Here is a 23,072-nt window from a genome sequence, read left to right as displayed (position 1 = left end):
CCCCCAGCGACTTCACTCCCACCTGGCACACTGCAGCCCTCTGCTGGTTGCCGTCTCCTCCAAATTCAGACCCAGACTGCCAGCTCCTGGGCGGGGGTAGGACCGGGGTTGTCCGGGCTTTCCAGATGAAACTGGTGTCTGTCATCCTCCATCCCAACAGCTCTCCTCAACTCTGCCTTTCCGGGAGGGGAGGGAAGGGAATTGGCAGGCACTGGGAGGTGGGTTCCACCCACTCCCTCTGCTAAGGGCCCAGCACACGTGAAGGGGAGGGGGCTTCCTGGAAAGGGGCACCTCACTAAAACCAGTCATCTAGGAGCCATTTAATGGTGTCGAGGTTTTTAGGTCCTTATTCCTAGGGAATAGATGCTGAATTATGTAGGTGAATGATGTCAACAAATTTGTAACTCAATTCCAAATGGTTCCCCAAAAAATACAGCACGAAGCAAGTAAGGCAAAAATATTCATTGTTGAATCTTCAGTGGCTAGTATTTCAGTGAACAGTGTACTTGTTCTTCCAACTGTCCTGCGTGTTTGGAGTTTTTCCTAGTAAAGAATTGTGGGGAAGTGGCCATTTGCTGAACACCTACTAGTTGCCAGGCACTGAGGGGCACATCAGAGACAAGCCCTGCCCTGTAGGGGAGGAGCCTGCCCCTGCAGAATGCTGCCCCGGGGGGCTGCTGGTGGTGGGCTGCCTGCGTGGAGGGGAGGGCACTGGTGGCTGATGGTTAGATGGTTCGAGTCCGCTTTATTGGGTGCTTGTGGGGGAGGGCCCATGGGACTTGCCCCACACCACCCCCTGGCACATCCAAGGGGCAGAAATGTCACAGAGGAGCGAACTCAGGGCTCAGCCCCAAGTTAGCAGAAAGGAGGGGTTCCAAGAACCGAGCTGGTCTCAGGAGCCAGAGGGGCTGCCTGAACAGCTGAGGGGAGAGGTGGGGAGGGGCGGAGGGGGTAGAGGCAGGGAAGGAGCTCAGAGGTGGCTTGGGAGAATGGGAGTGAGGCGAGATGGAGTGTGCCCCTGGCTCCCCTGCGCCCCTCGCCCAGCCCTTTTCCTAAGGGCCAAGGCCTTGGGGTGAGGAAGATGGGCCTGCACTAGAGGCTCCTGGGACCTGCAGGGGCGTGGAGAGCTTAGAGACTGGTTTCCAGGACTCCAGACACCTGCTAGACCCTGGGAAGTGGGGGGCCCAGAGCTGAGAGCTGCAGGTCCCTGCAGAGGTGAGTGTTGGGCACCACTGCCCCAAGCAGATACTGGTGTCTAAGCTCTGAGGTGTCGGGCGCCCTCTCGTGGGCTTAGGGGGAACAACTGCCAGGTACCCCGGACAAGGTCCTCTGATCAGGAATCCTGACCGAGGCAGGAGCAGGCCCCAGGGTGGACTGAGCCTGAGGTTGAGGCAAAAAAGCTGGTAGTATAATACATCACACTGTGGAGAGGTGTGGTACCAGGAAAATCACTTCCATTTGCAATGGTTGGTAGCAGCCACTTGAAGGACATGTTCAGAATGTTCTAGAGTACACGTGGGGCTCAGTGGGGGAGTCTGCGGTAAGTGACGATGGACATGGGCAAGTCCTTAGGCCCTGGGGCTCTGAGAGGCAGAGCAGCTGCCCTCCTCAGGCTGCAGCAAGTCAGAGGGCAGGCCCGGGATGAGGGACGAGGACGTCACCAGCCAAAGGACAAAGAACTTGGAGGAGGTGGGGCGGGCAGGCACAGGGGTTCATTCACAGGTGCTGCCTGCTCATCTCCAGACAACTGCACGTGGGGTTCAGGTTTATTTTGGGGGTCTATGAGTGTGGAGCGGAAGGTCCCTTCCCCCACCAGCAAAGGAGCATTCCTGTCACCAGGCAGATGGAGTTGGGCTATAGGTGCTGGGGCCCCCAGCCTTTGTTCTCCTGCCCTGGCAGTGGGGAGGCTAAGCTGGAGGGGGGTCGTCCTAGTCTTTGGGGTGACTGACCCACACCACCTTACAGGATGCGTAAGCGAGCAGAGAGGAAGCAGCTGCACCGGGAATGACCCTGAGCCATTTACTGGACCAAAGGCTCCGGAGGCCAGCAAGAGGGCCAGGGAGAAGACGGCCGACCAGGCTTCTCCCTCCTCTCTCTGGCCTCGGCTGGGATGAAAGGGCTAGCGGGCTGGCGAAGACCCCTGCAGGGTCCAGGCAAAGGCAGAGCTGTTCCATGGCAGGAAAACAGGTTCTGGAACGGGAGGTGCCACTCTCTGGGGGCTTGTGGGCCAGGTGCTCCGAGCCCCTCACAGCACCTTGCCTGGGTTCATGAGGCCTCGGGGGTCCAGCGTGGCCTTGAGCTGCCGCATGGTCTCAATGCCCACCGTGCCCACCTCCTCCTGCAGCAGCTGCCGCTTGCCCAGGCCGATGCCATGTTCCCCTGTGCACGTGCCACGGAGTGCCAGTGCTCGCCTGGGAAGCAGCGGGAAGAGGTCCTCAGCGGGTGCCCCTCCCACTTCCCTCAGCTCTCCCCCACCCTGCTTCCCGCTTTGCCCTTACCTGACCAGCTGCTCTGCAAAGGCCTTGACCCTGAGGAGCTCCTCGTGGTCCTCCGGGTCTACCACCAGGATGCAGTGGAAATTGCCGTCACCCACGTGCCCAACTATGGTTCCTGGGGGCCCAGAGGACACAGCTGCTGCCCCAGCCCCGCCCCACCCTCCCACCGCGCCCCGCATGGGGCAGGCAGAACCTGTGAGTCCCGAGGCCTGCAGGTCCTCCTTGGTCTGCACCAGGATCTCCGGCAGCCGGGAGATGGGCACACACACGTCGGTGGAATAGCCCTGAGTCGGGGCAGGCCGGTGAGCTTCCCTCCCTCACCCAGCCTGCCCGGGAGGTAAGGGGTCAAGGGTACGAATGGGCTCGGGGTGCTCGGCCTCTCACATGAACGTGCCTGCTCTCTAACCCTCAGTTTCCCTGTGCAACAAGGCGACTGGCCCGGCTAGGCTCCCAGGGCTCTCATCCTGCTCCCCACCCCCCACTACCGTGCAGGCCCCCCAGCACCTGGAGCCCAGCCTCCCCTTCCGCTTCACCACCTCTTCCTCCAGGAAGCCTGCCTTCTGTGTCCACACTGCCCCTCCTTGGTCCCTGCACCCAGGGCCTGGCTCGGGGCAGGGGCTCCCTCCCGAGGATTTGGCAGTTCTGCCTGCCGGGGCCTCTGCCTGCTGCCCTGGACAATAGGGCAGTAGGCTGAGGAAAGGCTCCCGTGTCCACCCCAGCCCGCTCACCTTGCAGCCCGGCCGCAGCGCCAGGGCAGCGTACCAGGCGTTGTGCCGCGCTGCCCAGAGCCGGCTGCGGTCCTCCGCCTCCTTGGCCCAGGAGAAGTGAGAGCCTCCGTTGTGCCGGATGATCTCCTCTGTCGGGGGGCGGGGGGTTGACACCAGGCCCTACTCTGGGGCAGCCCAGGCCCCGCCCCGCCCCGCCCCGCCCACAGCACCCCAGCACACCTGTGCGCTGCACCTGCTCTGCCAGCGCCTGCTCGGAGCCGTGGAACTCGAGGAAGAGCGTGGGCGCCACGCAGCAGTTCAGCTTGCTATGCCTGTTGCAGGCATCCATCATGACGTCATCCAGGAACTCTGGGACCAAGGAGAAGCCACGTGAGGTGACGCGTGGCCTTCAAAGGGGAGCCCACCTGGACGGCCCAATCCCAGGCTCACCAATGCGGGCCACGGGCACTGCGGCCTGGAGGATGTGCACGGTGCTGTCCACGGCCGCCTGGACGCTGGGGAAGGCACAGGTGGCAGCCACCGTGGCCTCAGGGACAGGGTGCAGGCGCAGTGTGGCGGCCGTGATGAGGCCCAGCGTCCCCTCGGAGCCCACAAACAGCCCGGTGAGGTTGTAGCCAGCTGCGCTCTTCCTGGGTCCCCGGGGACATGAGGTAGGTGAGTGCCCAGGCCACGTGACGACGGATTTATGGCCAGAAGCCAGGTGGGGAGCTGAGCCTGAGGTCTGGGCTCACCCGCCTCTGTGCAGACTGCCACCCAGGCAGCCGTTTCCTGGCACAGCCCAAATAGGCCTCCGGACCACCAGCTTTGGCCCACAGGGCAGTTTCATGACCCGCCTCTCCAGGAGGCCCCCGTCGCCGCCAGTAGAGGGCGCTCACCGGAAGTGACGTCCCGGGCCCGCGGTGTGAAGCAGCCGCCCTCCCGGCAGCACCACCTCCAGGTTCAGCACGTTGTCGCGCATGGTGCCGTAGCGCACAGCGTTGGTGCCCGAGGCGCCGGTGGCCACCATGCCGCAGAGAGAGGCGTCTGCACCTGGGTCTGGAGGGCAGAGGGCAGGCAGAAGGAAGCCTGGGGCGCGTGCCCGTGGGCAGAGGGGTCCCGCCAAGCCCCAGAAACACCCCTGCCACCAGGGAGCCCTCCAGGCCCAGGAAAGTCCTGGAGCCCCAGCCTACCCACAGGGAACCAGAGGCCGCTGTCGTGCAGGTGGGAGTTGAGGACTTTGCGGGTGACGCCGGGCTCCACCACCACGGAGAAGTCTTCCGGATTCAGCTCCAGGATTCGGTCCATGTGGGTCAGGTTGACACAGACGCCGCCCTGGCGGAGGGCGTTCAAGCGGTTACTGACCTAGATCTTTCGCCAGGACACAGCCCCCAGGACCCCAGCTCGAGGCCGACCTCCCAGCAGCCAGACCAGAGCCCCGGGATGGCAGGTAAGGAGGGCTGGACCTGGCCAGCCAGGCTGGTGTGGTGGAGGAGGCAGCTGCCGGTGTGACAAGTGTGGTGGGACTAGAGCCTGGCCAGGGGAGTTGTCCACCCACCATACATACCTGCACGGCACAGACTCCACCCTCAAGCCCGGTGCCCGAGCCGAATGGGATGATGGGCACGCCTTGGCCATAGCACAGGGCTGCTAGCCGGCTGACCTGCTCCACATTCTGGGGCCACACCACGGCGTCCGGAGGTTGGCACCTGGAACCAGACCCTCAGCAATGTAGGGGTGTGTGGTACCCTCTGGTCCTGCTCAAGTTTGAAGGTATGGCAGGGCCTGAGGCTGCACAGTGGGCGAGGGGCAGAGAACACCCTTCTGGGGGCATAGAGGAGAGGTGGAGGATGCCAGAGCACCCAAAAACAGATGGCGGGGGTTGAGGGGCAGAAGATAACCCAGGACCCTCACTCCCAGCCAGGGGTTCTGATGCAGGGGGGTGGCGGAGCCCACCTGTGCATTGACTCGTCGTGCCCGTGCTGCTTCCGGACCACAGCAGCAGTAGTCACGTGGGGGCTCCCCACAACTGCCTTCAAAGCCTCCACAAAGCCCTCGCTGAGTTCACCCTGCAGGGGAGAAACACGTTGGCAGGGTCACTCAAAGATACCTGGGGCCACCTGGCCAGTGGGAGGGGTGGGAGTGGGGGTTCCATTGCCTGTGAACAGAGGCACCCACACCCCTACCCCGCTTCGGCCGGGGGCTCGTAGGGCTCTTGGAGCCCTTCTGGGGATTTCTTCCCATTTTACAGATGAGGAAAAGAGGCCAGCAAGTCCAGGACAGGGCCTGGCCTAGAACCCAGCTCCTTGCCTCCCAGGCATTCTTTCAAAATGTGTGTGTATTCCGGGCCCTCAAGGGGGTGCCCTAGAGTCCACAAATCTTTCAGTTGACACCCCCCAGCCCCACTCATGGCAGCTGTGAGGGCTTCGGCCCAGCCCACTGAACACCCACATTTGACCTGGGGTGAGCCCAGTGAGTCTCTGCTCAAGGTCTCCTGGTGCTGGGGCAGCACAGAGTCTGGCCGGAACTCGGCATCGGGGGCCCCCCACCCTCTAAGGGGCTCCTCTCCTCCCACCTACCTGCGTCCCCCTGGAGCAGTAGCCCCTCCAGGGGAACATCCCCCAAGTTGCAGCCCGGAGCAGACTGGCCATAGCTGGGCAACAGCCGGTGACCACCCCAGCCTATTGGTTGTGCTGGGGGCAGGGCTGCTTAAGGTGGCACGGCCTTAAGGTGGCCCTGCCAGCCCTTGCTGAGTCAGTACTTCTTAAAGGAGAGGTGAGGCTTACTGAGCACAAAGGGAAACAGAACAGCCGCCACTTCCTGGCTTAAGACTATCCAGTGGCTTCTTGTGGTCCGAATGCGCAGAGCTCCAGAAGGGCTCAGGGGCTTGGGACACACCCTTGATTTTTCTCACCCTGCGAGTCCCAGCTCCGGTGTCACAGTTAGGGTAGGCCTTGATCGGGGCTGTGAGGAGGAAAGCACAGGGAGGCTCTTGGGGGTTAGGATGGGGGTAGGGCAGTAAGGCAAGCCAGGAAGACTTTCTGGAAGAGGAGTGCTAAGGATGAGCAGCAGTTTGCCAGATCAACCAAGGAAAAGACTGTCGCATCCCTTTGTCTCCACTCTCCCACTGGGCATATCCCAGGATCGAGGGGAGTGAGGTGGCTGCTGCTCTTGAAAGTATTCCAAGCTCTGTTTTCCTCCCACAGCAAATCTGAAGAAGCGTGTTGCTAACATTACTGAGATAAAGCTATTTCTGGCTTTGTTTTTCTTCCCAGTCAAACCAGGAATACAAACTCCTACTTGGGTCCTTCTCCCCAACCACATTTGAATGAGCCCACATTTCCATTCTCAGGGTGTTGCTTAACTGGCTTATCTCAAAAATCATCTCTTTTACAGTTGGTTAGTTCAAATCAAGATCCAGGGAAAGTCCACAGAATGTATTTGGTTAATGTGTCTCATAAGCATCTTAATCTAGAACAGTTTCCCTCTCCCCCATTCTTCCATGACATTTATTTGTTAAAGAAACTGGGTCACTTGTTCTGTAGAATTTTCCGCATTCTGTTTTTGGATGATTGTATCCTTGTGAGATTCTGTACTTCTTGTAAACTGTTACATCTAGATGTGGTACTGTCTAATACACTTGCTGAACTGATAGCAATGTTCTGTATCTGTGCTTTCCAATATGGTAGCCGTTAGCCACATGTAGCTGTTGGTACTAGAGGTATCTATGGATGGAGGAGAGATGCCAGGTAGAGTTTTGTGGCAAATCCTAAAAAGAAGAGCCACGATAGAGATTCCTAAGGTTCTGGAGCAGGGTCATGACATCTGCAACAGAGACCTACACACTATACAAAAAAACTGCCCCGGCCTACTACTGGGTCCTGGTTAAGATGGTGAGTGTGACCACAAGATACCATTGAGTGATCATGTGGCCAGAGCTGGCTGTCATGACCTGTCTTCTATCAGACCCACCAAGTCATAAAGTCAGACAGGTCCAAAACAAAAAGGGGAGCAAGAAAATTGGGCACAAGCAGGGCCGGAGGGCAAAGTCAGCTGCATGAGTAGGTGGCCCAGACCCCCATGTCACCCACCATTGCTTGGCCAGTACCTTTCCCTCAGCTCACACCTACAGCCGTATGGGGGAACTCTTATGACCAGCTGATGGAGGAGGAAAAAGTTCAAGCTTGATTCGTGAATGGATTGGCTCAATATGAGGGTTTGAGTTGAAGATGGACTGTTGTAGTACAGCCCCACTTGGGAGTAACCCTGAGATCCTCCCGATTGGCAGAGCTCCAGTTCATGCACCTAGTCATCCCCTTTTGTAGAAAGAAAAGGTGTCCAATAGAAAAATATATATGGGCCCATGGGCAGTGGTGAATGGCTTGGCTGGTTGGTCAGGGGCCTATGAGGAGATTGGAACATCAGGGTCAAGGAGGTTTGGAGAAGCGGCACATAGATGGATCTTGAGGACCAGACACAAAGTGAGGTCTTTATAGCACACGTATCATATGTTAACGCCCACCAGAGAGCATCTACCATGGAAGAGACTAAACCAAGTAAACAGCGTGATTCAGCCAGCAGTCATCGGCCAGCCGCTGTGAAAGACCCCCCCAGCGCTGGCACAATGGCAGTAGGGGAGAGGCTAGTAACAGGTCCACCGGCATGGACACCCACTCACTAAGGCTGACCTAGCTACTGCCACTGCTGAGTGTTCACCCTACAGCGACACTGAATCTGCCACATGGCACCATTCCTCAGGGAGACCAGCCAGCCACTTGGTAACAAGTTGACCACGTCAGACCCTTTCCACTCTGGAAAGGGAGCAATTTATCTTGACTGAAATCAATGCAGTACATATTACGCGTATGGGGTAGCCTCTCCTGCCTGCATGGCCTCAGCCAGCACCAGCATCTGAAGGCTCACACAGTGTTTGACCCACCGACATGGTATATCACATACCATCCCCTCAGGCCAAGTGATCCACTTTTTAGCAAAGGCGGGCGCAGTAATGGGCAGATGACCATGGGATCCACTAATCCTAATGTCTACCTCCCCATCCTGAGGCCGCCGACCTGACAGAGCAATAGAAGGAATGGCCTTTGGAAGGAACAGCTAACATTCCAGCTCGGAGACGCATCAACTCAACCAGAGTGCCCAAAGAGGAAGATATTTTCATATGATTAACGGATAAATGGTGAGTATCCAAATTATTTTTACCTTTTTATTTCAAAATAATTTCATTTATTTATTTTTGTTAAAAATATTTATTTATTTTATTTTATTTATTTGACTGCACCAGGTCTTAGTTGTGGCATGTGGGATCTGTAGTTGAGGCAAACTCATAGTTGCGGTGTGTGAGATCTAGTTCCCTGACCAGGGATCAAACCCAGGTCCCCTGCCTTGGGAGCGCAAAGTTTTAGTCACTGGACCACCAGGGAAGTCCCTCGAAATAATTTTAGACTTACAGAAAAGCTGCAAAAATAGTACAGAAAGTTTCTGTATACCCTTCACTTAGTTTTCACTAATGTTTACATTATACATAACCACAGTACAATTATCAAAACTAATTAGTAAAATACTAATTGATACAATTAGAGAATTGGTACATTACTAAACTGCAAATTTGATTTCACCCGTTCTTCCACTAATGTCCTCTGGTTTTCTGGGGTGTTAGTTGTCTGGTCTCCTTCATCTCCTACAGTCTGTGACAGTTCCTCAGTCTCTCCTTGTCTTTCTGACCTTGACGTTTTGAGGAGTATGGATCAGTTACTGTATTGAACGTTCCTCAGTGTGGGTTGTCTGATGTTCTCTCACGAGTAGGTGGAGGCCATGCATTTTTGGCAAGAATACTACAGAAGTGTTGTTCCCTTCTCAATATATCATATCAGCAGTGTAAGGGGTCAGTATGTCTTATTACTGATGGCAATAGCCTGGATCATTTAGTTTAGTTCATGTCTGTGGTGTTTCTGCGCTGTGAAGTTACTCTTTTTCTCTTTGTAGTTAATGAATATACCAGGGTAGAAAGTTTAAGGCTGCAAATATCCTGTTTCACCTCACTTTCACTCATGATTTATAGCATCCATTGGTGGACCTTGCCTGCCTTCATTGTTGTCATGGCATTCTAACAGTGATTTTCTATGTCTCTTACTTCTTCGATATTATTTAGTTAGAATTATTCTCTAAGGAAGAGCCATCCCTTCTGCTTCATTTATTTATTTACTGAATCATTTGTACATTACCAATATAGACTCATGGGTATTTTTTTTATTCCATAGGTTATAATCTAATACAATCATTATTTATTTTGTTGTTCAGATTATCCCAGCTTTGGTCACTGGGGGCCTCTGTCATATAGGCTTGTCTGCCCTTTAGACTGGCCCTTACCTTTTTATGAGCACTGTCTTACATTGTAGTACCATAAGATGCTCCAGGCTCATCTTGTCTTTTCCCTGCCCAGATCAGTAATCAACTGCTTTTCCAAGGAGTTCTGTTCCTTTTAGTCAGGAATAGTTTTTAGAAACCAAGATTTGGATGCTAGATGTGCTCTTAAAACCCAAAAGGAGGAGTCAAGATGGTGGTGTGGGAAGACGTGGAGTTAGTGTCTCCCCACAACTAGGGTGCCTGCCGGCTGCTGGTGGGGACTCTAACCCCCAAGGAGAAAGGAGGAACCCCAGAGTGAACCTGTAGGACGTAGGGGGACCGAGGGGGGAGGAGAACTGGAGGTCAGACCAGATGGGCACCCCTGAGGCCAGGGAGATCAGGAGAAGCAGGTGGTAGGGACTCTCTGGGAGGCACGGGAGAGGAGTGGAGGGCGATTGCCCTGCTCACTGGGGCCCGGGGAGCCTGCAAGCCGGTCCCCTGCAATCCAAAGCCCCCTCCAGGCCGTGTGGGTCCTGGGGGCTTAGAAGGGAGGCCAGGGAGATCAGGAAAGACAGGCGGGAGAGGAGTGGAGGGCGATTGCCCCGCCCACTGGGGCATGGGGAGCCTGCTGAGCTCCCAGGCCGATCCCCTGCCCTCCAAGGCCCATCCAGGCTGCGTGGGTCCTTGGGAGCATAGGAGGGAGGCCGGGGGGATCAGGAGAGGCAGGCAGGAGGGGCCCTCTGGGAGGAGCAGGAGAGGAGTGGAGGACGATTGCCCTGCCCACTTGAGCCCAGGAAGCCTGCTGGGCTCCCTGGTGAGGTGCCCTGCCCTCTGAGACCAGGGGTGGGGGGCACACCTGAGCCCCTTCTGTTCCTGGAGCCTAAGCCCCACCGCCCACAGCCCCCAGGGTTTTCCAGCCCTGTAGGTCCTGAGCATTGGCCCCACCCACCACCCAAACCTCGCCCTTTCTTAGGCCCCACTCTCCACAGCCAAGGCCTTTCCCCCCTCCTTTTTTTTTTTTTTTTCTTTTCCCTCCTCCTCTTTTTTACTATTATGGTACTGACATACCTTGTGGTTGTTGATTCATCTATATTTTTATTTTTACATTCTTTCTAACATATCTGTTAGTTTCCTAGTCTAATTTTATTTTTTACTTTGTTATTGTTCTCTCTTTGTTTCTTGGGGGGGCACCCCACGCGGCTTGTGGGATCTTGATTTGCCAACACGGAGTCGGGGGGGAAGCTCCTGTGGTGGGAGCTCCAAGTCCAAACCATTGCAAAACAGAGAACCTCAGACTCCTGTGAATATTCATTGGAGTGAGGTCTCACAGAGTTCCTCATCTCAGCACCAAGACCCAGCTCTACCCAATAGCCTACAAACTCCAGTGTTGGAAGCCACAGGCCAAACAACCCATAAAACAGAAACACAATCCCCTTCATTAAAAAAAAAAAAAAAAAAATGAGACTGCAAAAAAATATGTCATAGATGAAGGAGCAAGGTAAAAACCTAGAAGGCCAAATAAATGAAGAGGAAATAGGCAATCTACCTGAAAAAGAATTCAGAGTAATGATAGTAAAGATGATCCAGAATCTCGGAAATAGAATGGAAGCACGAATTGAGAAAATACGAGAAATGTTTAACAAAGATCTAGAGGAACTAAAGAACAGACAAACAGAGATGAACAACACAATAACTGAAATGAAAACTACACTGGGAGGAATCAATAACAGAATAATGAAGGCAGAAGAATGAATAAGTGAGATGGAAGACGAAATGGTGGAAATAACTGCCGAGGAGCAGAATAAAGAAAAAAGAATGAAAATAACTGAAGACACTCTCAGAGACCTCAGGGACAACACTAAACGCACCAACATTCGAATTATAGGGGCCCCAGAAGAAGAAGAGAAAAAGAAAGGGTCTGAGAAAATATTTGAAGAAATTATAGTGGAAAACTTCCCTAACATGGGAAAGGAAATAGTCACCCAAGTACAGGAAGCACAGAGAGTCCCATACAGGATAAACCCTAGGAAAAACACACCAAGACACATATATATCAAACTAACAAAAACTAAATACAAAGAAAAAATATTAAAAGCAGCAAGGGAAAAACAAAAAATAACATACAAAGGAATCCCCATAAGGTTATCAGCTGATGTTTCAGTGGAAGCTCTGCAGGCCAGAAGGGAGTGGCAGGATATACTTAAAGTGCTGAAAGAGAAAAACCTACTACCAGGATTGCTCTACCCAGCAAGGATCTCATTCAGATTCAATAGAGAAGTCAAAAGCTTTTCAGACAAACAAAAGCTAAGAGAATTCAGCACCACCAAACCAGCTTTACAGCAAATGCTAAAGAAACTTCTCTAGGCGGGAAACACAAGAGAAGAAAAAGACCCACAAAAACAAACCCAAAACAATTAAGAAAATGGTAATAGGAACATACATATCGATAATAACCTTGAATGTAAATGGATTAAATGCCCCAACCAAAACACACAGACTGGCTGAATACATACAAAAACAAGACTCATATATTTGCTGTCTATAAGAGACCCGCTTCAGACCTAGGGACACATACAGACTGAAAGTGAAGGGATAGAAAAAGATATTCCATGCAAATGGAAATCAAAAGAAAGCTGGAGTAGCAATACTCGTCTCAGATAAAAGAGACGTTAAAATAAAGACTGTTGCAAGAGATAAGGAGGGACACTACATAATGATCAAAGGATCAATACAAGAAGAAGAGGTAACAATTATGAATGTTTATGCACCCAACAGAGGAGCACCTCAATACATAAAGCAAAGGCTAACAACCATGAAAGGAGAAATCGACAGCAACACAATAATAGTAGGGGACTTTAACACCCCACTTACACCAATGGACAGATCATCCAAACAGAAAATAAATAAGGAAACACAAGCTTTAAATGACACAATAGATGAGAAAGATTTAACATTCCACCCCAAAGTGGCAGAATACACTTTTTCTCAAGTGCACACGGAACATTCTCCAGGATAGATCACATCTTGGGTCACAAATCAAGCCTCGGAAAATTTAAGAAAATTGAAATTGTATCAAGCATCTTTTCTGACCACTACACTATGAAACTGGAAATCAATTACAGGAAAAAAACCTGTAAAAAACACACATACGTGGAGGCTAAACAGTGCACTACTAAATAACCAAGAAATCACTGATGAAATCAAAGAAGAAAAAAAATACATAGAAACAAATGACAATGAAAACACAATGACCCAAAACCTATGGGACGCAGCAAAAGCAGTTCTAAGAGGGAAGTTTATAGCAATTCAATCTCACCTCAAGAAACAAGAAAAATCTCAAATAAACAATCTAACCCTACACTTAAAACAACTAGAGAAAGAAGAACCAAGAAAACCCGAAGTCAGTAAAAGGAAAGAAATCATAAAGATCAGCGCAGAAATAAATGAAATAGAAACGAAGAAATCAATAGCAAAGATCAATAAACTAAAAGCTGGTTCTTTGAGAAGATAAACAAAATTGATAAGCCCTTAGCCAGACTCATCAAGAAAAAAAGGGAGAGGATGCAAATCAATAAAATTAGAAATGAAAAAGTAGAAATCACAACCAACACTGCAGAAATACAAAGGATTATAAGAGACTACTACGAACAACTATATGCCAATAAAATGGACAACCACAAAGAAATGGACAAATTCTTGTAAAGGTACAATTTTCCAAGACCGAACCAGGAAGAATTAGAAAATATAAACAGACCTATCACAAGTAATGAAATTGAAACCGTAATTAAACATTTTCCAACAAACAAAAGTCCAGGACCAGATGGCTTCACAGGCGAATTCTATCAAACATTTAGACAAGTGCTAACACCAATCCTTCTCAAACTCTTCCAAAATATTGCTGAGGGAGAAATACTCCCATATTCATTCCACAAAGCCACCATCACCCTGAAACCTAAACCAGAAAAAGATATCACAAAAAAAGAAAATTATAGACCAATATCACTGATGAACAGAGATGCAAAATCCTGAACGAAATACTAGCAACAGAATCCAACAGCACACTAAAAGGATCATACACCGTGATCAAGTGGTATTTATCCCAGGGATGCAAGAATTCTTCAGTGTATGCAAATCAATCAGTGTGATACACCACATTAACAAGTTAAGGATAAAAACCATATGATCATCTCAATAGATGCAGAAAAAGCTTTGGACAAAATTCAACACCCATTTATGATAAAACCTCTCCAGAAAATGGGCATAGTGGGAACCTACCTCAACATAATAAAAGCCATATATGACAAACCCACAGCAAGCATCATACTCGATGGTGAAAAACGGAAAGCATTTCCACTAGGATCAGGAACAAGGCAAGGATGTCCACTCTTGCCACTCTTATTCAACATAGTTTTGGAAGTCCTAGCCACAGCGGTCAGAGAAAAAGAAATAAAAGGAATACAAATTGGAAAAGAAGAAGTAAAACTGTCACTCTTTGCCGATGATATGATACTACACATAGAAAATCCTAAAGTTGCCACCAGAAAACTAGAATTAATCAATGAATTTGGTAAGGTTGCAGTATACAAAATTAATGCACAGAAATCTCTGGCATTCCTATACACCAACAACGAAAATCAGGAAGAGAAATTAAAGAAACACTCCCATTTACCATTTCAACAAAAAGAATAAAATACCTAGGAGTAAACCTGCCTAAGGAGGTGAAAGACTTGTATTCAGAAAACTATAAAACACTGAGGAAAGAAATCAAAGATGACATAAACAGATGGAGAAATGTACCATGTTCTTGGATTGGAAGAATCAATATTGTGAAAATGACTATACTGCCCAAAGCAATCTACAGATTCAATGCAATCCCTGTCAAACTACCAATGGCATTCTTCACAGAATTAGAACAAAAAATCTTACAATTCATATGGAAACACAAAGACCCGAATAGCCAAAGCAATCTTGAGAACAAAAAATGGAGTTGGAGGAATCAGGCTCCCTGACTTCAAACTATACCACAAAGCTACAGTAATCAAGACAGTATGGTACTGGCACAAAAACAGAAATATAGAACAATGGAACAGGATAAAATGCCCAGAGATAAACCCATGCACATATGGGCACCTAATTTATGACAAAGGAGGCAAGAACATACAATGGAGAAAAGACAGCCTCTTCAATAAGTGGTGCTGGGAAAACTGGACAGCTACATGTAAAAGAATGAAATTAGAACACTCCCTAACACCATACACAAAAATAAACTCCAAGTGGATTAAAGACCTAAATGTATGACCAGACACTATAAAACTTTTAGGGAAAAACACTCTTTGACATAAACCACAGCAAGATCTTTTTTGACCCACCTCCTACAGTAACAGAAATAAAAACAAAAATAAAGAAATGGGACTTAATTACACTTTTGCACAGCAAAGGTAACTATAAACAAGACAAAAAGACAACCCTCAGAATGGGAGAAAATATTTGCAAATGAAACAACAAAGGATTAATCTCCAAAGTATACAAACAGCTCATGGAGCTCAATATCATAAAAACAAACAATCCAGTTAAAAAATGGGCAGAAGACCTAAATAGACATTTCACCAAAGAAGACATACAGTTGGCCAAGAGGCACATGAAAAGATGCTCAACATCACTAATTATTAGAGAAATACAAATCAAAACTACAATGAGGTATAACCTCACACTGGTCATAATGGCCATTATCAAAAAAGCTAGAAACAATAAATGCTGGAAAGGGTGTGGTGAAAAGGGAACCCTCCTACACTGTTGGTAGGAATGTAAATTGATACAACCACTATGGAAAACAGTATGGAGGTTCCTTAAAAAACTAAAACTAGAACTACAATATGACCCAGCAATCCCACTACTGGGCATATACCCCGAGAAAACCATAATTTAAAAAGAGACATGCACCACAATGTTCATTGCAGCACTATTTACATTAGCCAGGACATGGAACCAACCTAAATGTCCATCGACAGATGAATGGATAAATAAGATGTGGCACATATATGCAATGGAATATTACTCAGCCTTAAAAAGAAATGAAATTGAGTTATTTGTAGTGCGGTGAATGGACCTAGAGTCTGTCATACCGAATGAAGTAAGTCAGAAAGAGAAAAACAAATACCGTATGCTAACGCATATATATGGAATCTAAAAAAAAAGAAAACAAAATCGTACTGATGAACCTAGTTGCAGGGCAGGAATAAAGAGGTAGACATAGAGAATGGACTTGATGACATGGGGTGGGAGGGCGAAGCTGGGGCGAAGTGAGAGTAGCATCGACACACATACACTACCGAATGTAAAATAGTTGGCTGGTGAGAAGCAGCAGCATAGCACAGGGAGATCGGCTCAGTGCTTTGCGGTGACCAAGAGGGGTGGGATAGGGAGGATGGGAGGGAGGCTCAAGAGAGAGGGGATATGAGGACATGTATATGCATATGACTGATTCGCTTTGTTGTGCAACAGAAACTAACACGGTTTTGTGAAGCAATTATACTCCAATAAAGATCTATTTAAAAAAAAAACCTCAACAATAAGAAAACAAACAACCTGATTTAAAAACGGGCAAAAGGTCTGGGCTTCCCTGGTGGCGCAGTGGTTGAGAATCCGCCTGCCGATGCAGGGGACACGGGTTCGTGCCCCGGTCTGGGAAGATCCCACATGCCGCAGAGCGGCTAGGCCCGTGAGCCATGGCCGCTGAGCCTGCGGGTCCGGAGCTCCACAACGGGAGAGGCCACAACGGTGAGAGGCCCACATACCACAAAAAAATAAATAAATAAATAAAAATAAAAACGGGCAAAAGGTCTGAACAGGCATTTCTCCAAAGAAGATATACTGATAGCAAATAAGCATATGAAAAGGTGCTCAATATCATATGTCATCACAGAATTGCAAATTAAAACAAAACAAGATGACACTACACATCTATTAGGTTGACTAAAATTTTAAAAACTGACATCGAGTACTGATGAAGACACAGAGCAACAGGAACTCTCATTCATTGCTGGTGAGAATACAAAATGGTACAGTCACGTTGGAAGACAGTTCGGCAGTTTCTTACAAAGCTAAACATAATCCTACCATGTGATCCAGCAATCATCTTTCTAGGTACTTACCCAATTGAGTGGAAAGCTTCTGTCCATACAAAAGCCTGCGCACAAATATTTATAGCAGCTTTCATAATCTCCAAAAACTAAAATGTCAACAACCAAACAACCAAAATGTCCATCCAAAGGTGAATGGGTAAACCAACGGCCATCCATTCATACAATGGAATATTTGTCACCTAAAAGTAGAAATAAGCTGTCAGGTCACAAAAAGACATGGAGGAACCTTAAATATACATTGCTAAGTGAAAGAAGTCATTCTGAAAAAACTACACCCTGATTCCAACCATGTGACATTCTGAAAAGACAAAACTAGGGAGGCAGTAAAAAGACCAGTGGTTGCCAGGGATTTGAGACCAGGGGGCTGTTGATGAATAAATGAAGTACAAGGGATTTTTAGGGTGGTAAAGCTATTCTGTATGATACTGTAATGGTGGATACACGACATTATGCATTTTTCACAACCTATAGAACTTTACAACACCAAAAGTGAACCTTAGTGCAGGCAAATTTCTTTCTTTCTTTCTTTCTTTAAATATTTATTTATTTTGGCTGTGCCAGGTCTTAGTTGCAGCAGGCAGGATCTTCGTTGTGGCATGCGGGATCTTTAGTTGCGGCATGCAGGCTTGTTAGTTGCGGCATGCGAACTCTTAGTTGTGGCATGCATGTGGGATCTAGTTCCCCCACCAGGGATCAAACCTGGGCCCCCTGCATTGGGAACACAGAGTCTTACCCACTGGACCACCAGGGAAGTCCCCAGGCAAATTTCTAAAAAAATCATTTAGGAGATTGGCGGATCCCAGGAAAGAATGCAGACTGTGACAAGACAGTCTAACTCTATCTTTCTAAATGTATGAAATGACCTCACTGAAGACGGTGGGGGAAAAAGGTGCTGACCTAAATGAATGGAGTTTATTAGACTAAAGGCAAAAGGAATGGCTCATAAGCACTGTACTCTAATCAGTTAAGTTGTTTCCCACAGGGGTACGAGTTAACACTTCTGATACAGCTTTACGTGTAACTGGATTGATTGAATAAAGTAGTAAATGGGGAAAAGAGACAAGTCTCTCATTCAGAAGAATTCCAAATAAATTATGTAGCTTCACCACCCTCAAGGGAGGAAGCATAACTTCCCACTCCCTAAATGTGGGCTTTTCCAAGTGACTTCCTTCCAAAGTACAGTATGGAAAGGGGGAAAGAAAAAGGGTCGCATTATAGTGGAGAGACCTGGCAAATGCTACTTCAGCCAGATGATCAAAGTCAACATCAACAGTCAAAAACCACATTGATGGTATGTACCTGTACCGAGTTGAATAGCATCCTCCCAAAATTCATGTCCTTCTCAGGACCTCAGAATGGACTTTATTTGAAAATTGGGTCTTTGCAGATGTAATTAGTTAAGACAGGGTCCTGCTAGAGTAGGGCTGGCCATTAGTCCAATGTGACTGGTGTCCGTATAAGAAGAGGCGAAGAGACACAGACACGTGAGGAGAGAAACGTCACGTGACCATGGAGGCAGCAGTCGAGGTGCTGCAGCTCAAGTGAGTCAAGGAAGCTGGGAAGAAGCAAGGAAGGATTCCCCACTATGGGTTTCAGATGCTGCATGTCCTTGCCACCGCCTTGATTTCAGACTTCTAGCCTCCAGAACTGTGAAAAAACAAATTTATGTTGTTTTAAGTCACTTGGTTTGTGAGGCTTCATTACAACAGCCCTAGGAAACTAATATAATACCCTTGATATGGTATGATAAAAATGGTCCTTTTTACCTCTGATGTCTTCCTCCCCAAAGCCCATAACCTCAGTCTAACCACGACAGAAACACCAGACATGTACCAATAGAGGAGCATCCTACAAAATGCCTGACTAGTACTCCTCAAAACTGTCAAAGTCATCGAAAACAAGGGAAGTCTGAAAAAACCACAGCCAAGGAGAGCCCACCTTAGTCCATTCAGGCTGCTGAATGGACTTCAGCAACCCATGAACAATATTTATTGGCTTAAATAATATTTATTTCTCACAGTTCTGGAAGCCAGGACGTCCAAGATCAAGGCTTCGGCAGATCTGGTGTCTGATAAGAACTGCTTCCTGGTTCCTAGACAGCTGTCTTCTTGCTAAGTCCTCACATGGTGGAAGGGGCAAGAGAGATTTCTGGGGTCCGTTTTATAACACTAATCACATTCATGAGGGATCTGGCCTCCTGACCTGATCACCTCCCAAAGGCCCTACCTCCAAATACCATCACATTGGGGATTCGGTTTCAACATATGAATTTTATGGGGACACAAACATTCAGTCTGTAGCAGAGCCTAAGGGGACATGAAGATTAAATGTAATGTAGCATCCTGGATGGAATCGGGAACAGAAAAAGGACATTCAGTAAAATTAAGGAAATCTGAGAAAACTACGGACCTTAGTTAATAATATACTAATGTTGGCTCATTAATTATAACAAATGAACCATACTAATTAATATAAGATGTTAATTAATAATAGATGGAGAGACTTCCCTGGAAGTGCAGTGGTTAAGACTTTGCCTTCCAGTGCAGGGGGTGTGGGTTTGATCCGTCAGGGAGCTAAGATCCCACATGCCTCATGGCCAAAAAACCACAACATAACAGAAGCAATATTGTAACAAATTCAATAAAGACTTTAAAAATGGTCCATATCAAAAAAATCTTAAAAAAAAAAATAGGGACTTCCCTGGTGGTGAAGTGGTTAAGAATCTGCCTGCCAATTTGGGGGACACGGATTCAATCCCTGGTCCAGGAAGATCCCACATGCTGTGGAGCAACTAAGCCCGTGCGCCACAACTGCTGAGCCTGTGAGCCACAACTACTGAGCCCATGCACCTAGAGCCAATGCTCCACAACAAGAGAAGCCACCGCAATGAGAAGCCCACACAACGCAACAAGGAGTAGCTCCTGCTTGCCACAACTAGAGAAAGCCCGCGCAGCAATGAAGACCCAATGCAGCCAAAAAAAAAAAAAAAGTAGATGGAAACTGTGCACTCTTGTGGGAGCATATTTGGAACTCTGCTATCTGCTCAGTATTTGGTAAATATAAAACTTTTCTGAAAAAATTAGGTCTATTAATAAAAATATAAATAAAAAAGGGGATTAATGAGGGGGGATTGGATCCTAGTAGATAACTAAACATACCAAAAGACACAATAATGAAAAGTGTGGTATTGTTGCATGAATAGACAGAAAGACTAATGGAACAGAATAGAAAGTTCAGAAATATAACCAAATACACACAAATATTTTCTGTATGATGAAAGTGGCACCTTAAGTCCGTGTAGTAAAAATGGACTTATTAACACATGTTATCAGGGAGAAAAATAAAATTGGATCCGTATCCAAGGTAAATACCAAAGAGATAAAATATTTAAATGTAAATAAATGAAATCATAAAAGTATTAGAAGAAAACGGCATTTTTTGAATTAATGTGTTGATCCAGTAGATTGCTAATCACAGGTATAAAATTTCTGTTATGTGAAATGAATAAATTCTAGAACTCTACTATACAGCACTGTGCTTGTATATAAGTACACAGTGCACTTAAAAATCTGTTAAGTGGGTAGATCTCATTTTAAGTGTTCTTACACTTAAAACAATTTTTTTAATAAAAAATTTGTAAAGATCTAGTAGACAAGTAAAATGATGAAAGACCCCTTTTTTTTTTTTAACTAAACAACAAGTATTGCTGAGGCTTCATTGCCACGTTCCTTAGAACCAGAAATGTTTGGTTGACAGTTCTCTGATTTGTGTTAATACACTTTTATTTCAAAAAGTACTTTTGTTCCTCCATTTACTACCCCACTGTATCAGTTAGCTATTGCTGTAGTTTAACAAGCACCTAAAACTCCGTGGCATAAAACAATAAACATTTATTCTTTTATTTGATCTCTCTTTTTTTAAATTGAAGTATAGTTGATTTACAATGTTGCATTAATTACTGCTATACAGCAAAGTGATTCAGTTATACATATATATACATTCTATTTTTAAACTCTTTTTTGGCTGCATTGGGTCTTCGTTGCTGGGTGTGGGCTTTCTCTAGTTGCGGTGAGCGGGGGCTACTCTTTGTTGTGGTGCGCAGGCTTCTCATTGCGGTGGCTTGTCTTGTTGCAGAGCATGGGCTCTAGGCACGTGGGCTCAGTAGTTGTGGCTCACGGGCTCAGTAGTTGTGGCACACGGGCTTAGTTGCTCCATGGCATGTGGGATCTTCCTGAACCAGGGCTCGAACCTGTGTCCCTTGCATTGGCAGGTGGATTCTTAACCACTGTACCACCAGGGAAGCCCTCCATTTTTAAAACATTCATTTCCATTATGGTTTATCACAGGATATTGAATATAGTTCTCTGTGCTATGCAGTAGGACCTTGTTATTTATCCATTCTATATATAAAAGTTCACATCTGCTAACCCCAACCTCCCACTCCATCCTTCCCCCAACCCCCTTTTCCCTTGGCAACCACCAGTCTGTTCTCTATGTTCGTGATTCTGTTTCTGTTTCATAGATAGGTTCATTTGTGTCATATTTTAGATTCCACATATAAGTGACATCATATGGTATTTGTCTTTCTCTTTCTGACTTACTTCAGTTAGTATAATAGTCTCTAGGTGGGTCCATCCATGTTACTGCAAATAGAATTATTTCATTCTTTTTTATGGCTGAGTAGTATTCCATTCTAAATATGTACCACATCTTTTTTTTCTTTAGATTTTTTTATTTTACTTTTATTTTTATTTTTGGCTGTGTTGGGTCTTCATTGCTGTGTGTGGCCTTCTCTAGTTGTGGCGAGCGGGGCTACTCTTTGTTGAGGTGCACAGGCTTCTCACTGCAGTGGCTTCTCTTGTTATGGAGCATGGGCTCTAGGTGTGTGGGCTTCACTAGTTGTGGCAAGCGAGCTCTAGAGCACAGGCTCAGTAGTTGTGGTGCATGGGCTTAGTTGCTCTATGGTGTGTGGGATCTTCCCGGACCAGGGCTCGAACCCGTGTCCCCTGCAATGGCAGGCGGATTCTTCACCACTGAGCCACCAGGGAAGTCCCCCACATCTTCTTTATCCATCCATCTGTCAATGGACATTTAGGTTGTTTCCATGTCTTGGCTATTGTGAATAGTGCTGCTATGAACATAGTGGTGCGTGCATCTTTTTTTTTTTTTTTTTTTTTTTTTTTTTTTTTTTGCGTGCATCTTTTTGAATTACAGTTTTGTCTGGATATATGCCCAGGAGTGGGATTGCTGGATCATATGGCAACTCTATTTTTAGTTTTCTGAGGAATGTCCATACTGTTTTCCACAGTGGCTGCACCAATTTACATTCCCACCAACAGTGTAGGAGGGTTCCCTTTTCTCTACATCCTCTCCAGCATTTATTGTTTGTAGATTTTTTAATGATGGCCATGCTGACTGGTGTGAGGTGATACCTCATTGTAGTTTTAATTTGCATTTCCCTGATAATTAGTGATGTTGAGCATCTTTTCATGTGCTTTTTGGCCATCTGTATGTCTTCTTTGGAGAAATGTCTATTTAGATCTGCCCATTCTCTGATTGGGTTGTTTGTTTTTTTGATACAGAGATGCATGAGCTGTTTGTATATTTTGGAAAGTAATCCCATGGATAAAGAAGATGTGGTACATGTATACAATGGAATATTACTCAGCCGTAAAAAGGAACGAAATTGGGTCATTTGTAGAGATGTGGATGGGCCTAGAGACTGTCATACAGAGTGAAGTAAGTCAGAAAGAGAAAAACAGATATCGTATATTAACGCATATATGTGGAATCTAGAACAATGGTATAGATGAACCAGTTTCCAAGGCAGAAATAGAGACACAGATGTAGCGAACAAACGTATGGACACCAACGGGGGAAAGAAGGGGCAGGGGGTGGTGGTGGTGGGATGAACTGGGAGACTGGGATTGACATATATACACTAATATGTATAAAATAGATATCCTTTGCAAATATTTTCTCCCATTCTGTAGGTTGTCTTTTTGTTTTGTTTAAGGTTTCCTTTGTTTTGCAAAAGCTTGTAAGTTTGATTAGGTCCCATTTGTTTATTTTTGTTTTTATTTCTATTGCCTTGGGAGACTGACCTAAGAAAACATTGATATTATTCATGTCATTTATTCTTTTTTTTGTTTGTCTTGTTTTTTTTCTTTGGCCGCATGCGGAATTCCCCCAACCAGGGATCAAACCTGGAAGCATGGAGTCTTAACCCCCACAAAACCAGCGAAGTCCAGTAAACATTTATTCTTGTTCATGAGTCTATAGGTCAGCTGGGTGATTCTTCTGCTCTTGGCTGGTCTCACTTGTGCATTTTTGGTTAATTTGGGGGGTTGGGTAGGCAGCTCTGCTGATCT

General features: G+C 47.1%; 2 protein-coding genes across 3 annotated transcripts in view; one reads left to right on the top strand and one right to left on the bottom strand.

Annotated features, from left to right (window-relative positions):
- Nucleotides 1-447: 447 nt before the first annotated feature.
- On the bottom strand, nt 448-5,890 carry LDHD (lactate dehydrogenase D). Its single transcript, XM_004273272.3, has 11 exons — nt 5,779-5,890; nt 5,156-5,268; nt 4,767-4,908; nt 4,393-4,534; nt 4,099-4,258; nt 3,653-3,852; nt 3,443-3,571; nt 3,224-3,351; nt 2,689-2,779; nt 2,499-2,610; nt 448-2,411 (listed from the first exon to the last, which is right to left on the bottom strand). Exons 1-11 carry the CDS (start codon nt 5,848-5,850, stop codon nt 2,246-2,248), a joined length of 1,455 nt encoding a protein of 484 aa, XP_004273320.1. The 5' UTR covers nt 5,851-5,890; the 3' UTR covers nt 448-2,245.
- ZFP1 (ZFP1 zinc finger protein) overlaps nt 4,526-23,072 on the top strand; it is a 66,446-nt gene continuing 47,899 nt past the window's right edge. Inside the window, exons 1-2 of one of the 2 annotated variants that reach the window (XM_049703714.1) lie at nt 4,526-4,649; nt 8,263-8,393. The gene's annotated coding sequence lies outside the window, so the exon portion shown is untranslated. Of the gene's footprint in view, nt 4,650-5,889; nt 8,394-23,072 lie in introns of those variants that run through there. The other variant, XM_033434355.2, reaches the window with a different exon arrangement.

Source organism: Orcinus orca, chromosome 20, assembly GCF_937001465.1.
Source record: "Orcinus orca chromosome 20, mOrcOrc1.1, whole genome shotgun sequence".
NCBI classification, from domain to species: Eukaryota; Metazoa; Chordata; class Mammalia; order Artiodactyla; family Delphinidae; genus Orcinus; species Orcinus orca.
Note: the sequence above shows the minus strand (reverse complement) of the source record. Positions and strands in the feature narration are given on the sequence as shown.

Excerpts from the sequence above, each read along its gene's own strand:
- LDHD (XM_004273272.3), bottom strand. The coding sequence starts at position 5,850 with ATGGCCAGTCTGCTCCGGGCTGCAACTTGGGGGATGTTCCCCTGGAGG. Across the intron at positions 4,909-5,155 it reads CACGACGAGTCAATGCACAG|GTGCCAACCTCCGGACGCCG; the intron begins GTGGGCTCCGCC and ends GTCTGGTTCCAG. Across the intron at positions 3,853-4,098 it reads GGCCCGGGACGTCACTTCCG|GAAGAGCGCAGCTGGCTACA; the intron begins GTGAGCGCCCTC and ends CCGGGGACCCAG.